Source organism: Aulostomus chinensis, chromosome 17 (genome assembly GCF_037954235.1).
Source record: "Aulostomus chinensis isolate RoL2024-O1b breed Wild chromosome 17, RoL_Achi_v1.0, whole genome shotgun sequence".
NCBI lineage: Eukaryota > Metazoa > Chordata > Actinopteri > Syngnathiformes > Aulostomidae > Aulostomus > Aulostomus chinensis.
In genome coordinates, this window is record NC_141336.1 from 15,735,644 (window position 1) to 15,749,551 (window position 13,908).

At 42.0% G+C, this 13,908-nt stretch overlaps 2 protein-coding genes across 6 annotated transcripts in view; both read right to left on the reverse strand.

Moving 5' to 3' along the window:
- Positions 1-1,288: 1,288 nt before the first annotated feature.
- LOC147246462 (uncharacterized) lies at positions 1,289-5,789 on the reverse strand. Its single transcript, XM_086182000.1, has one exon. It carries the CDS (start codon positions 5,635-5,637, stop codon positions 5,011-5,013), a length of 627 nt encoding a protein of 208 aa, XP_086038126.1. The 5' UTR covers positions 5,638-5,789; the 3' UTR covers positions 1,289-5,010.
- Positions 5,790-12,215: 6,426 nt separating this feature from the next.
- Positions 12,216-13,908, reverse strand: part of rps6ka1 (ribosomal protein S6 kinase a, polypeptide 1) — a 53,123-nt gene continuing 51,430 nt past the window's right edge. For all 5 annotated transcript variants that reach the window (XM_086183344.1, XM_086183343.1, XM_086183346.1 and 2 more), the window contains one exon: positions 12,216-13,724. In XM_086183344.1, the coding sequence (XP_086039470.1) occupies positions 13,602-13,724 (123 nt within the window). In that variant the 3' untranslated portion in view covers positions 12,216-13,601. The remainder of the gene's footprint in view (positions 13,725-13,908) is intronic.

Consider the following 13,908-nt stretch of genomic DNA (forward strand, 5'->3'; position numbering starts at 1 on the left):
TATATTGGATTTCTTCTTCTTCTGTCTTTAACTTCTACCCACTTCACTCATCCCGACAGGTTAACTCCCCCCCATCCCATCCTTTCCTTCCATCCCTTGTGTTTCCTTTGTGTTTTACGTAACAGGGCACCTGGCCCACGGCCAGGATAATGATGCTGCCCTTGTCCTTTGCCAGCAGAGTACCACCCCCCCACACACACACACACACGCACACACACCCTGCCATGTGTCTAATAATCCCTAAAAAAAAAAAAAAAAGTTCCTCTATTAAAGCCATAACGTTTTAAAATAAACCTAATTTAACTCAGTCAAACTCAAATTTTTCCATGACATGTAAAATCAAAATCTTGTCACTCAGAAATTCTTCAATCAACCCAAACGCTGGGCTGAGTCTGTTCATCACGGGCAACCTGCATTTTCAATCCAGTACAAATTACCTGCAACATCTTCGGAGATTTGGAGATTTTTACATGTTTAGGTGTTTAGTGGGTTTGGTGCGTGTTTCCCATTTTTTTGTCACAGATCTTCTCAAAGCATCAGTTGCTGTTTTGAGATCGACACTCTCTCTTCATCCTCAACGCCCATTAAATTACGGCTGAAAAAAGAAAAACATAAACCCTGCTGGGTTTTTTTTTCTGATTTTTTTCCGTAATGCACAAAATGATAATCCATGGAGAGCAGAGTCAAGCCTTGACTAATCTCTGGATTTATACAAGAGTGGCTTACGACCATTTTTAGCATTTAAAAAAAAAAACATATTCACATCATCGTCATCTCTGAAAATAGAAAAGAAAATATTATCTCAAAGACCCTAAACCAAACCTCTTCTTCATGGTTAAAACCTTTCATTAACTGGGCAACAGGAAAAACATCAGCTTAATGTAACTTCATAAATCCTGGCTAGCATTAATGATAAGCACTCGGAAGTGGGATATATTTCCAGTAATGCTGCCGAGTCCATCTGACTGTTATCTAGCCTTGATTTAACTTAATATCAGTAAAGTTCCTCCAGACAAAAAGCAAATGAATGATCAAACACGTACAAAATAGAGAATAGTACACGTCTGCAGCTTATTTCACTTTAGTGCTTCCCTCTTTTCTGCATGAGTTTACTTTGCCAGTGTGTCGTTTTCTGCTAACAGGCACTGCAGTGAAGGGTGCTGCAAGGTGACCCTGACACTTCCTGGATCTATCATGCAACTGCAAAAAAATGTAATATCCAAATATCCCTTAAGAGACGCAAGCAGTTCCAGCAGTATATGAAAGATATTCTACCATTAAAAAGAAACGATTCTCTGCAACATTTCAGTCATGTATTCCATTTATTCAAATAATTCAGGCTATCAAAAAACCTGATCATGTTTCAAATCTATTCTATCTTTTGTTTCTTGTACATTGTAGCTCTGTGCTCGACTAAATGATAGTGTCAAGAAAATGTAAGCATAAAAACATTAGCAGGACATTCTTTTCTCTCACCTGTGCAGCAAAAAACCTTTTCACGAGCAGCGAAAGTACATTATTGCAGTTTTGGGGATGACCGACCTTCAGTTCATTGACTTTAATTCCATTTGTGAAGTGGATTTTTTTTTTCCTCCGACCTTGGTAGCATAACAAGAAATCTGCCGGGAAATATCTGGAATTAAGGCTCTATATTTGAAACTGAAAGCAAATCGACTCCAAACCTACAATTACTTTGAAGCAAGACTGTGTTCGAGTACAACTCAAATGTAACATTCATACTAAACCAATCAACAAAAATATACTGCGATTAAAGGTAATTAACACCTAATAGAAAGGAAACAAATCCTGAATCCACCAGAACATAAATATGTACCTATCACATATCAATAAACACAAAATATTAAGACACGTAAAGGATAAATAAAAATATTTTGGACCTGTGGTTGGCCAGCATGTGTCAGTAAAGGGCTTTGACTGTTAGTTGCCAATAGCTGAAATCTCTTATTTTAAAAAAGTTGTAGGATTTATTTTCAGGGTCAATTTGAACACAAAAAACATCAACTAGCAACCAGAGGTTCAAACAAGATAGATAAACTTACACTCTAATTCAATCTTGAGGATAAACAATCACTTGATTGATAGTAATAATTCACATTACATTCATTCTGCAAGTGGGCCCAGAGATCTTTGGGAAATATTGTCTTCTTTTATCATTCATAGAAAAACACAAAAGGTGCAGTCCCACATCAGTGCATACGTTGTTGTCTTCCTCTGCCCGGATATTGTTGCTTCTGAATGAAGTCTATGACGGTCTGCCCTCATTGGTGTTTCACCTTCAGAATGCCAATGCACAAACACTGCATAAGGCATGTATTTATCATTGCAACACCAGCTATATACATAGGACCATGAAAACAAGTGTAAGGCCGACTAAACCCTTTTAATTTGCACAAGCTCTCTGCTAGCAACTGCCTTAGCTGAATATTGTTTGGTATAGATGTGCACAAAGATGGCAAGCAGTAATTCACTTGGCAACATGGAATGCTTGAATAGTCAATGATAAGGTCATTATGGCAATATAGGAAATATGAAGAACATCAGCAGTGCCTCTAAAGCTTTGTTTTAGTGGGAGCAAAGTCAAGCAAACTGATCACATGAGCCCTTAATGTAGAAGTAGAAAAACAATCGAAGCTAACTTCATTCCGTTTGATTTGCATCAACCTAAACTCGTGCATTTAAGTCATCACATTTCACATGCACCACTTTTTTTCCTTAAATTGCCTGCAGGGTCCTTGACTCAGGCAGCCTGGCGTCAGAGCAAATGCGTCAGTGGTTTCATCTGCCAACCTTGACTTGACAGTGAATGACATTTCCAGTGCATCACAAATGAGGCAGGAACATTTCTTTTGCAACAGGGGAGCAATTTAAATCGAAAGATCTAAGTACGTATAGATGGTTGCCGAAGCAATTATGCAGTAAAAGCATGTGCCTGTCTAGTAAACAGCCTCGCTCCTTTGTTCTCCAGTGAGGTCATTTGTGATAGGAGAGCTAGCAAAAGCACCAGCAGGGGTTCTGCACTTGCATTACTCCCCTGTTTTTTCATTCTTTTGGAAGGTAACACACCTAGGTGGATACTGACGTGCACTCGCATCACAGAGCGCCTTTTTCCAACCAGCTGAAACGGAATGCCTGCCGCCTCTTTGCCATAACCTTCAAGCGCCAGAAATAGATATCCTTGATAAATCAGCTACACACACACACACACACATACAGCAAAAGCATGAGGAATGGTTGTATAAATGCATGTAAGGGACTCTTTGTCATTCCTAATCCAAAGAGAATAGAAATGGGGAGAAGGAAAAGAAGAATTAGGCCGCAAAATGAGTGTGAGCTATATGTAGAAACGGGGTCATCGCTGCATGTAGGGTAGAATGTGAATACGATCGATCCAATTAACTGAGTTAATTTGAACACAGCCACACTGTTTTTGTTTCATGGTGCGGAACATTACACTAGGGATGCACAATGATATCCGTCATTAAAAAAACAAGCATCTATATCAGTCCAATTTTTCATGTCTCTTCTTTTTATGCGTGTCTGTATATCATGAAGAAAAAGTTGGGTAAATATGTGATTCATAGGTTTAAAATATTTTGAAAATAAAATAAGAAAAATAAAATCTAAACTGTTACTTTTTCTAAATTCGCAAGGTTGTTGTTTTTTTGTTTTTTTCCCTCAATATGTTCATATGTAACCATGCCAGTAAATGTATTGGCATATTTGGATATCTGTTAAAAACAACAACAACAACAACAAAAAACAACTTCAATATTGTGCATCTGTACATTGCACATGCAGTATATCTGTCTTGGCCTCGACAAAAACCCTGAAAGAAAGTATGCAGTCTAAGTTCCATATGCCAACAAAAAAAAAATGGTAAAGAGCAAAATTACAACTTCAAATAAAGTCATGGTCACACACTATACAGCAACCAAGGCACAATCAGCAAACATGATGGCCTATCTACACTTTCCTCGCAGATGGATGCTTAATTTCAGCCCCTGATAATTATATACATGAGCAGCTTCAACAGTAAGCTGATATTTTTGACTTCATAGCCGGTGCTAAGTTGTTTTTAATAAAAGCATCAAGGATTTCACTAATCCTCTGGGGGAGCTCTGTCTAGTGCTGTTGTTTTGGATACATTCTGTAGGTTTGTGGATTTAGGATAGAGCAGTGAGCGGTTGCTAGGTGACGAGATTACAAAGAGGCCACAGGTGGAATCATCCCAGCATGAAGTCATCTCCTCGTATCGCTTGCTTTTTCTTCTATATGTTACCAAAAAAAAAAGAAAAAAAAGAAAAACAGGGGCTCTGCTCGTGAGTGTGTAAGAGCCAAGGCACGTTTTCTCACTTTTGCATTCTGTTATTTCTCAGACTGTGCCTCTGCTGCATTCTTGGTTTTATATAACAGGGAGCAGCGATTTCTATCCTTCTCTTTCATTGCCCTTCGCTTCTTACTTAACAGGTTGGAGAGGCAGATTGTTTCCCTCGTCAGCTTTTTTTATGTTTGAGTTCTCTCTTATTTTCCTCTGTAAAGGTTACTCTTACATAAGCATCCTTGATTTCTCTTTCTATACAAAGATCTGGTCTAAACCTCTCTCCTCTCCTTTCACATCACATGAGGCATGACTCATCCATGCACCGTGCATTCAGTATCAGTAAACCATCACTTCTATGCATAATGAAGTCAATCTGCAAACAGCAAAGTGAAACAATGAGGATATAATGACAGCCTGCGCACATTTCAATGGAACTAGCTTGATTGGTTTCTTTGCCCGATAATTTCCTCACTGACCAGGAAGCTCCTTACTAGCATTTGTGATTATTGCAGGCACTCTAAAGTCCTGAAGGACCAGCCTCAGGATACAAGAGCAGAAAGGTGGAAATTGAAGAGCAGCCTTATCAATGAGTGTTAGCTAAAGATGATAGAAGTCTATCCGCTTGTCTAGTGAAGCACGTTTCTACAGCAAAAGTGAAAACAGAAGCCTTATTTGAGCTTCACAGGCCAGGGGAGGCATGTTCGAAGTCCCAGCATGGAGGAGAAGACGATGGTGGGTCGATGTTTCTTGAACCTCAGGCCTTTCTTTAGTCGCTGGCTGTTCTCTGCAACATACAGCTCCCCCTGTTGGGCAGCACTAGATATCCGTGACACCAACTCCCCATGAACTACCACTTCCTGCTCCGACCGGACAAACACCTCCCTGAGCTCCTCCAGCCGTCGCTCCATCTCTCGGATGACACGCTGACGCTCCTCCACCTCCAGGAGCCGCCGCCGAGCTGCCTCAAACTCCATGCTGGAGCTAGGGGTGACCATCTTGGAAGAAGGGGCCGTGGCTGAGGTTGATGGGGTTTCAGAACCAGTTAGCAGTGCCCCTGTCACCCTCCTGAAGTCTCCCATAGAAATGGACCGCCTGGTGGCTGGGGAGGCCAGAGCAAGGAGAGCGGTTGCAGAAGTAGAGGGTGGCCTGTCAGATGGAGGAGCAGGAGGTGAAGATGATGATGAGGACGATGAATCTGTTGGGTGGATATCAGGTTGTAGGTTTTTAACAGCTGCTGCCACATCCTCAGTCGTGTCCTCATCATGGTTGTCTTGTTGTCTTTGTTGTCCCTTCATGGCCAGTCTAATTAACAGCTGCTGTCCTTGTCGTCGCCTTGGATGCTTTCCCAGCGTCTTTCTGTGTCCGAGCAGCCGTGCAGAGAGTGCGGAGACGTGCACTGATGCAGCCTGGGAACCGCTCCATTCATTAATAAGAGAAAAGGGCTTCTGCCGTCTCTGCATCTGAGTGGTTGCACCTCCTGGCAGCTCATTGGCTGCTGAAGTCATGAGCATGTCAGCTGGTGATTGGGCAGCCTGCCTCTCTGCTGCTGCTGCTGATGATGATGATGCTGGCAGGCTGCTGCTTGACTGTTTTGCTTTGTCGTCATCCGGAGGTCTGCTTTGATCAGCTTTGCTCAGCGAAGCGAGGCAGAGCGAGACAAGAGTTGCCCAAGTATCTGCTCCTCTTCTTTGCTGATGCTGTTTGGCACACGTAGTGCTCCACCAGACTCTCCTTTATACCACCTGGTCTTGCTATCACTTGCATGGTTGCCCCTAGCAACACCGTTTCCATATCAGATGGCAAAAACAGGAGGGAGGGCTGACGCTCCAGTCTCTCTCTCTCTCTCTCTCTCCTCTCTCTCTGTCCTCTCTCTCTCTCTCTCTCTCGCACTCTCACCCTCTCACCTTCCTGCTCAATGTTGTCACCATTTCCCAGACCTCCTTCTCTCCCACGTTCACTCCCTCCTTTGACCTATTTAACTGCTCGCAGCCTCCCTGCCAGCTATAAATCTCCATGACTCCTTCTTACTCATGTATTTTACAACATAGAAATGAACGAATCACACAAACATGCACGTAGGAATTCACGCTTGTTACAGAGATGATTTAAATAGAAAGACAAAACAAATTTGCTGGCTGAGGCGAGAGACTAGGTTGGTGTTATTGACGCCTTATTGGCTGTAAAGCAAGTTTATAGTCGTGTATAACAATATACATTTATGAGTAGAACGAAAAGCCCCTTACTGTGCACACTGTTGTGTGTATAGTCCAAGTGCCTCTATGTCTGGATCTGAGCTGACTCTGAATTAATTTTACATTCATGCATTAATGATATTAGTATATATTATAATAATTACTTTAGTGAAGATTCTCAGGCATCCAGGTCATGGTATCTCTTTTGTGCTATGTTGTAATCAACTGGACTGTTAAAAAAAAAAAATCCCAAAACAGCCAACAACCTATCATCCCTCATGTGGTAGGAGAGTCAGAGAAACTCAGGAGGATCTTCAACAAATCTCACATCCCAGTTCACTTCAAAGCAAAAACCCCTCTAAGGCAGAAACTCGTCCATCCTAAGGACCAAACACCCAGACACAAGATGTGATGTGTTTAATCCTGAGTGGTGGAAATCACTGTAGGTATACTGGCACCTCTTCTGTGGTCTTTACTTGCAATTTGTTGCTGCAGTATTGCAACATTCAAAAACTGCTACCTGAACTGCAGCAACTTCATATCAGAATTGCTGCAGTAACAAGAGTTTCTACCTGACTGTTATTGATATAAGAACTTGATTTTGTCTCTTCTTCCTCTCCTCACTCTGATATCTATTCCATCTACGGCTAATGTTGCTTTCCCCGTCTAGACTAATATCGACTGGAGCTCCAGCACCATCATTCAAGTGATATAATCAGGGTATGATGTAAGACACAGGATAAGTTCACTCAAATCCACTCTGAGCCGCATACATGCACGCTCACAGTGAAGCGTTTGGAGCGCTAAGAAGTGAAGTTTTGAATAACAGCTGTATAACTGCCTTCCGCTGGTGGGAATCAAAACAATAAAGCTTTTCGAAAGTTCAGAGTTCATGCACATTAGTGAGTGCGTGTTGCATATTTGAGTGATCACTTTGCTGCGCGCTTTTATCTCAGGATTGACATCACATTAGCATTCACTGCTCTCTCCGTGTGCTTTTAGCGTTAGTGATCTCCAGAGAGAGGAGATCGTTAAAAGGAGGAATGAAATGTCAGGAAACACTTAAAAAGCTAGAAAAGTAAGACATGTACAAAATGATGAGCAGTCTGAAGACAGAAAATGATAGTAAAAAGATAGCTCTGCTGCTGTGAGGTGAAATGAAATCCAGAGTGCAAAGTACTGGGGGGGGGGGGGGGGATCTAGATAGATTAATTTGCAGTGGTGTGGAAAAACTCAGGTTGGGTGACAATCTTTAATTTTGCATAATGCACCAAAATCCTGAATATCCACTAAAATTTTAATGCATATTCTACTCCTAGTGGGGCCGTGTGGCCCAATTTTCCCCACTTTGATACTGTTGATTAATGAAAAAATGAGTGATGGGGTAGGAAAAGATTTGGGGGATCAGTTGTGTTGGTTGGTTGCGCAACATCCCTCACTGACTCTCAACTAATCCCACGTGCCGACAGTGCTGCTGGCAGAGAATGACGTCATTATTGGCGGTATCTTGAGCCGTAGGACCGGACCGGTTTGCAATCACAGAACAAAACTGTTTTGAGGTCTCTAAGGAGTCCAATCCTTTTTCCCGTTCCACCTTTCTAATCCCATCCTCTATTTTTATAACTAAAATTGAGATGAAAGCCTGTCCCTGATCTCTCATACTGCCCGGTCTGTCCCAGATTACTTTAATCTGTGTGATGTGAGTATTTGGTGTGTGCGTGTCAAGAGTGACAACATGTGGGTCTTCATATTGTGCGATCTTCTGGGGCTAAAATGATAGTAGAAGAGTATTTCTACCTTCCCTGAGTCTGTTCAGCATTGGAGCTGTGGATGTATCAGCAGAACAGCCTGTTAGCAGGGTTGCAGTTTGGCAGTACTTTTCGTGAAAGGATTACTTAATCAGATCTGAGTTATGTGATGTATGACCAGCAGAGGCGAGGGCGGGGAGACAGCTGTGGCTCAAATATGTCTGAGAAATCAGCTGTGCGACAAATGGGTGGCGGATTTCCAATCTATTACATATACTTAGTTATACATAATAAAACAAATGCTGTCATATAGTTCTATACATGTGGAGGAGCAGCAACAACACACACGTCCAACCCCCCCCCCCCCCCACATACACACACACACACTCGCACAAACACAACACTAACAGCCCACGTAAGACATGTAAGTTCAAAAGTGAGTTAAGCCTATAATAGATGGTACAATGGCGGAGTGATAAATAATGGTTAAAAATACCAAGTGTTAAAAAGACAGTTTAAAGTCTTTTTATGTTGCTGCTCACTTTTATGATCCTGGTTAGGGATCCAGGTTTCTGATTTTGGACAGTGCCTCAAACCAGGCTGCGATGCTGAAGGAGACTCAATAAAACATCTGTAGAATGCTGTCAGTACACATCGATGGACCTGAGGTCAGGAATTTTTTGGGAGGAAAAACAGACATGGCTGGCACTTGGAGTAGACGGTATCAGTTTTTGGTTGGAAGTTGAGTTTGTGGTTAATAATTGTCTCAAGGTATCCGTGTGTCTCAACCCTCTCTATTGGCTGATCATTGACGGTCAGAGGCGCTGGAGGAGACCTTACGAATATCTATGATCAGTTCTTTAGTGTCTCTGGTGTTCAGGTCAAGGCAGTAACTGTATAATACATGTAGGAGCAATATGTTGTCTCTCTTGACTCTCACACATTTAACATGTCTTTAACTTAAATATTAATACGCATGTATATCCAGCTTCTAAGAGTGGTGTAATTTGAAAAGTGGGTCCACCAGTTCATTTGCTACAAACAGTGGATAAGTCACTCTTGGACCGAGATCTATTTATTTTCATTTACTCTTTTTTGTTTTGATGCCTCCTGCATGAGTGATAGCTGTGGGCTGGATGTATTACGTGGTCTAGTTGCCCATCTGTCCTGTTCGCATCACCGCTATACATCAGGAATGCCTTGAGGATTTGTTTTTCTTCAAATGTAACACAAATGTCCGCTGGGGCGCAAAGATGAACTGAAAACATTTTTGTGGTTAAACGACAAAGGTCAAGGTCATTGTCAGAAGGATTTCTTCCAATTTTGCAAAAATGTCCACTTGAACTCAAGAATGAGCTGATTTTGGAAGTTAACGGTCATTGTGACAAGCACACATCGTGGAGGCACGGGATGTGGTATTTGTAGTTCATTGCAATATAAGCAACAAGGACAAAGCAAAATGTCGTTGCTTGTGTGTGCACTCATAGCACGCTCGTTCTTCAGAGCTATCCCTGTGCTAATCTGACTCTTCAGACGGACTCCGAGGTTTGCCATCTGAATAACCTTCATAGTCGATGCCGACATTAACTTACATAGCATGTATCTCACAATATATCACGCAAATCTAGTCCCTGGGTGAATGCTGCTGCTGCTATGTTTTTGTAAATTATGGGTTACTGCTTTGTTACTATAAAAATGACATATGACCTCGGAAACGTGTGCTGCTGAGAGTGTGAGCGAGATTAAGAGGCAATCTTGGGTTTTTGTGCTTGCATTCTATATACAATTTACCACAAGCTCAGGAGGCACTATAAGCAGCTCACAATAACTCGCATCACCAGAAGCACCATAAAACACAAGCAAGGAAACCTCTTGGAATAGAGAGGAACTTCTATTTAAAGAGGCATTTTGCAGTTTGATAGGTCACTTACAATCGCTGGAATATTGTGAATACTCAGCCTCCGTTGGAGCAGAGCTCCAGACAGCTGGCTGCTGGCTGCTCCTGGATGAAAACCTACAGCATCTGACACAAGAGACATGATGATGGGAATGAGGCCGGCATTTCACCGCCCTGAAATCAATATCAGTAGCCCCGTTCACCTGCTGAGTCAGTTGGTCTGCCTGTGCCTGGCTTGAACTAAGCAGGAAGCCACTCGGAACACTTCGGCTTCCATGGTATGATAGGACAGGGCAGAAGTGAAACCTCACATTTGTGTGAAGAAGTTAAGAGTGCATCCGAATGTGTGTGATGTATATTTTATAGAGGAAGGTTATGCCGAGAAGAATGCTGATGAGAGTTATGTTAGAAAAGCAGTTGCTGTGTGGCTGTTATATAAGCCAGCACTGCTCTGCATGCGGAACAGAAGACAGCAGCAGCAGGTAGATATGCAGAGAATCTTGTTGATGTCATGCAGACTCCACCGTAATGGTTTCTGGTCTGGAGTTTGCATGCTGGAGGAAAGGAGCAGCATGAGGAAGAGGAGGGAATGGAATAAAAAAAAAAAGAAAAGCTGCAGGCGGGAGGAGACAGATGGAGAAGATAGTCATTTACATACAAACATTGTAAGATGCCTCTACTGTGCATGTATAAATACAAATCAATTAATATTTAAAAGGACTTACTGTGGTCCCAGATGGTACAAACTGTTCCACGCTCCATTACGAGGCAACAGTTAGAGTAAGAACAGCCTGTACACACGGTTCGCTTTGAATTGTGAGTATGGATCACAGATTCAGTTCCGTTTGTTTTGTCTCCTTGTTCAGAGTAGAGAAACCTCTGCAGCATGACAGCAAATGCACTGACACACTGAGCTGAAACCAATGGCTGCTTCTGCTTCTGGTTTCTTTTCTGCTTGTTCCTTGCGAGCAGGCATGTCTCCGTACATTTATATGCAACCTAATATGCATTTTTATTCCTCATGGAACAGAAAATGGTTCATACGTTTATTGAACCTTGAGTTGTGTACTTAGCGATTCTGTTCTGCATCCCTGGTTTTCAAAAACTATATTAAATGAGTAGATCATGCATGACTGTTAATTGTTTTATATGTACTTATATTATATTCATATAATTGTCATATTTTATAGTCACATGATCATTTTGCCAGAATTCTGCTACAAAAACTACATTACCCCCAGTTATTCTGATATATCTATATGTTTTTCTTTGTTTTTAATGTATCTTTCTTTAATACACCAAACAGGAGAGGCACTAATATACAGGATGCAGATCTATGCAATGACAGGGTTTCTATTTCAAAGACAAGACAATGCTCTGACAGAAAAACATGGCTGTACCCACTCAATTATTACAAAAAACTCTTGATTTCCCTCTAGTGACCAAAGCAGGAACTACAACAAGCCTATAGGTGGCATAACACCTCGTCAGTTTGTCTGAAATTTATTTTCTCAAACAGAGAGTCAAGAAAGGACAAAACTTGTTTGTTGTATCAACTGAATCTTTAATATTTGTAAGATATAAAAATCTTCATCTTTATCATACAATAGAGATTTACCACAATTTTTTTTGACAAAGGAGGGATAATTTTGCCACCAAACAAGAATTAAATAACTTGGATCCCTTTTGAGGTAAGACAGCTGGTTCATGGATTATTTAGCCCCACAGGTCTTCCATTCAAATCAGTATCTTCTGGATGTTTGGAGTGATAACACGATTTTTCCATTGTAAGACATTCTGCCTCACCGGAATGGCCCGTTTGAAGCAACTTACAATGAGACACAAGACGTCTTCCTTTAGGGTGACTCAGATTCTTTGGAAAAACAAAATATAGTGAGTCTGTTGATCAACAGAATGAATGGGAATTCAAATCAATTAAGACTGCAGAAGATAATCCACACTGAAGGAGGGTCTGCATGATATTAATAACCAGTGACTCGACAGATTGTAAGGGAGAATGCGGCTGCGTTGGAGTGCTTCCATAAAGACAACAGTCAGCCCTGCCGCCTTTTTTTTTTTTTTTTTTTTTAAATATTTCAAAACAGTAGAAGAGACCTGAACTGCTTTTAGTCCACAGACTGCCATGTGCTCAGCATGTCGCTCACTATTTTAAATCACCACTTTCTTTGGACAAAAAGAGAAAAACAAAACAACAACAAAGCAGCAAACACAGGAAAAAGCATTCAATATGCATCGTCTATGAAACATAATGGGAAAAAACAACAGATAACTGAAGCAAATATCGATTTTTTTTTTGACATGCCACACTGTTTCTTGGTCAAGTTTCTTTCACAGAAAGCCACCTAATGTTACTAGATTTGTAGTAATAAAAAATAACGGACATCTCACATGTTTGCCAGCGGTTTGACCAAGCAGAAAAAAGGGAGAGAAACAAAGAAGCCACGTGACATCATCACATCACCGGACCATGCACATGACCCTGCAGCATCCCGCGAGACAGTACACACCCACGTGCACACACACACTGTAAGTCATGCAACTTGACACACACACGCGCACACATACACTCACACGCACGCACACACACACATACACACACACACACACACAAACGCGCACGCACATCATCTGTAAAACAAAGTACAAGCATAAATTGACATTAACAAAAACATTTGACGTTTCCCAGAATTTACATATTCTGGCTGTACCAAAGCCAAACGAGGCATTTATGGCAAAAATGTTTTTATATTCATAGTTATAATGCGCTTTCAAAAACACTGAACAGCAGTTGGACAGTACTGTGGTTTTGTGCTGTCGGCACAGATTGATTTGGCAGCACAACCGGTAATATAAAGCTCATCAACTTGACAAAAAAGAACAGGGAGACAGACGACAAAACAAGCAGACAGAAAGGCGTGCAGCAAGCTGAATGACAAGTGATTAGAGTCATGAGGAGAGAAAACTTTCAGATTTGAAAAAACACGGCTGCAACCAGTTCTGTGGCAGGTCATGCATTTTCTCTCTCTCTCTCTCTCTCTCTCTCTCTCTCTCTCACACACACACACACACACACACACACACACACACACACACACACGTCACTCACATCTGCCAGAATCCTGCACCCGTGTTTGGCTGAACCACCCCCATCCACCTTTCACTAGTCCCAGGATACAGGCTCACAGCAGTAGATGAGCCTGAACAAGGAGGATGTTAGCAAGAGCATGACAACTGATGTCACATGATGGAGGTTGCGGGGGGGGGGGGGGGGGCAGGACCATAGTCAGTGTTCCTTGGCTGGTAGTCCCCGAGCAAGCTGACTAGATGGTTGGAGCCAGGAGGTGCAGTGTCTGTCAGTCTCCAGGGAGCTGATTGGTTGGGCAGGGGGGGGGTTTGAGTCTCTACAGGGAGGTGGACGGAAGCTTCTTGACCCGCCTCTGGGCTAAGAAGGAGCTCTCGATGGGCTTGAGCTCCGGGGTAGGCTGGGAGTTCTTCAGGGCAGAGTAGGTGGCCGCCATCGCACCCTGCACATAAGTTGTGTTGTGATGATGGCAGCCTCAAGCGTTGGAAAATAATTGGCAAGCATGAAAAGCCTCATTCAAAATTTGTTGTTATATTCTAAAGGCTTTTTATTAAGCCCACAATTTAGACTTACAGGCAGGAGAGTAAAGCCTGATGGCTATTTGTAACTCCTTGCACCTGACATCT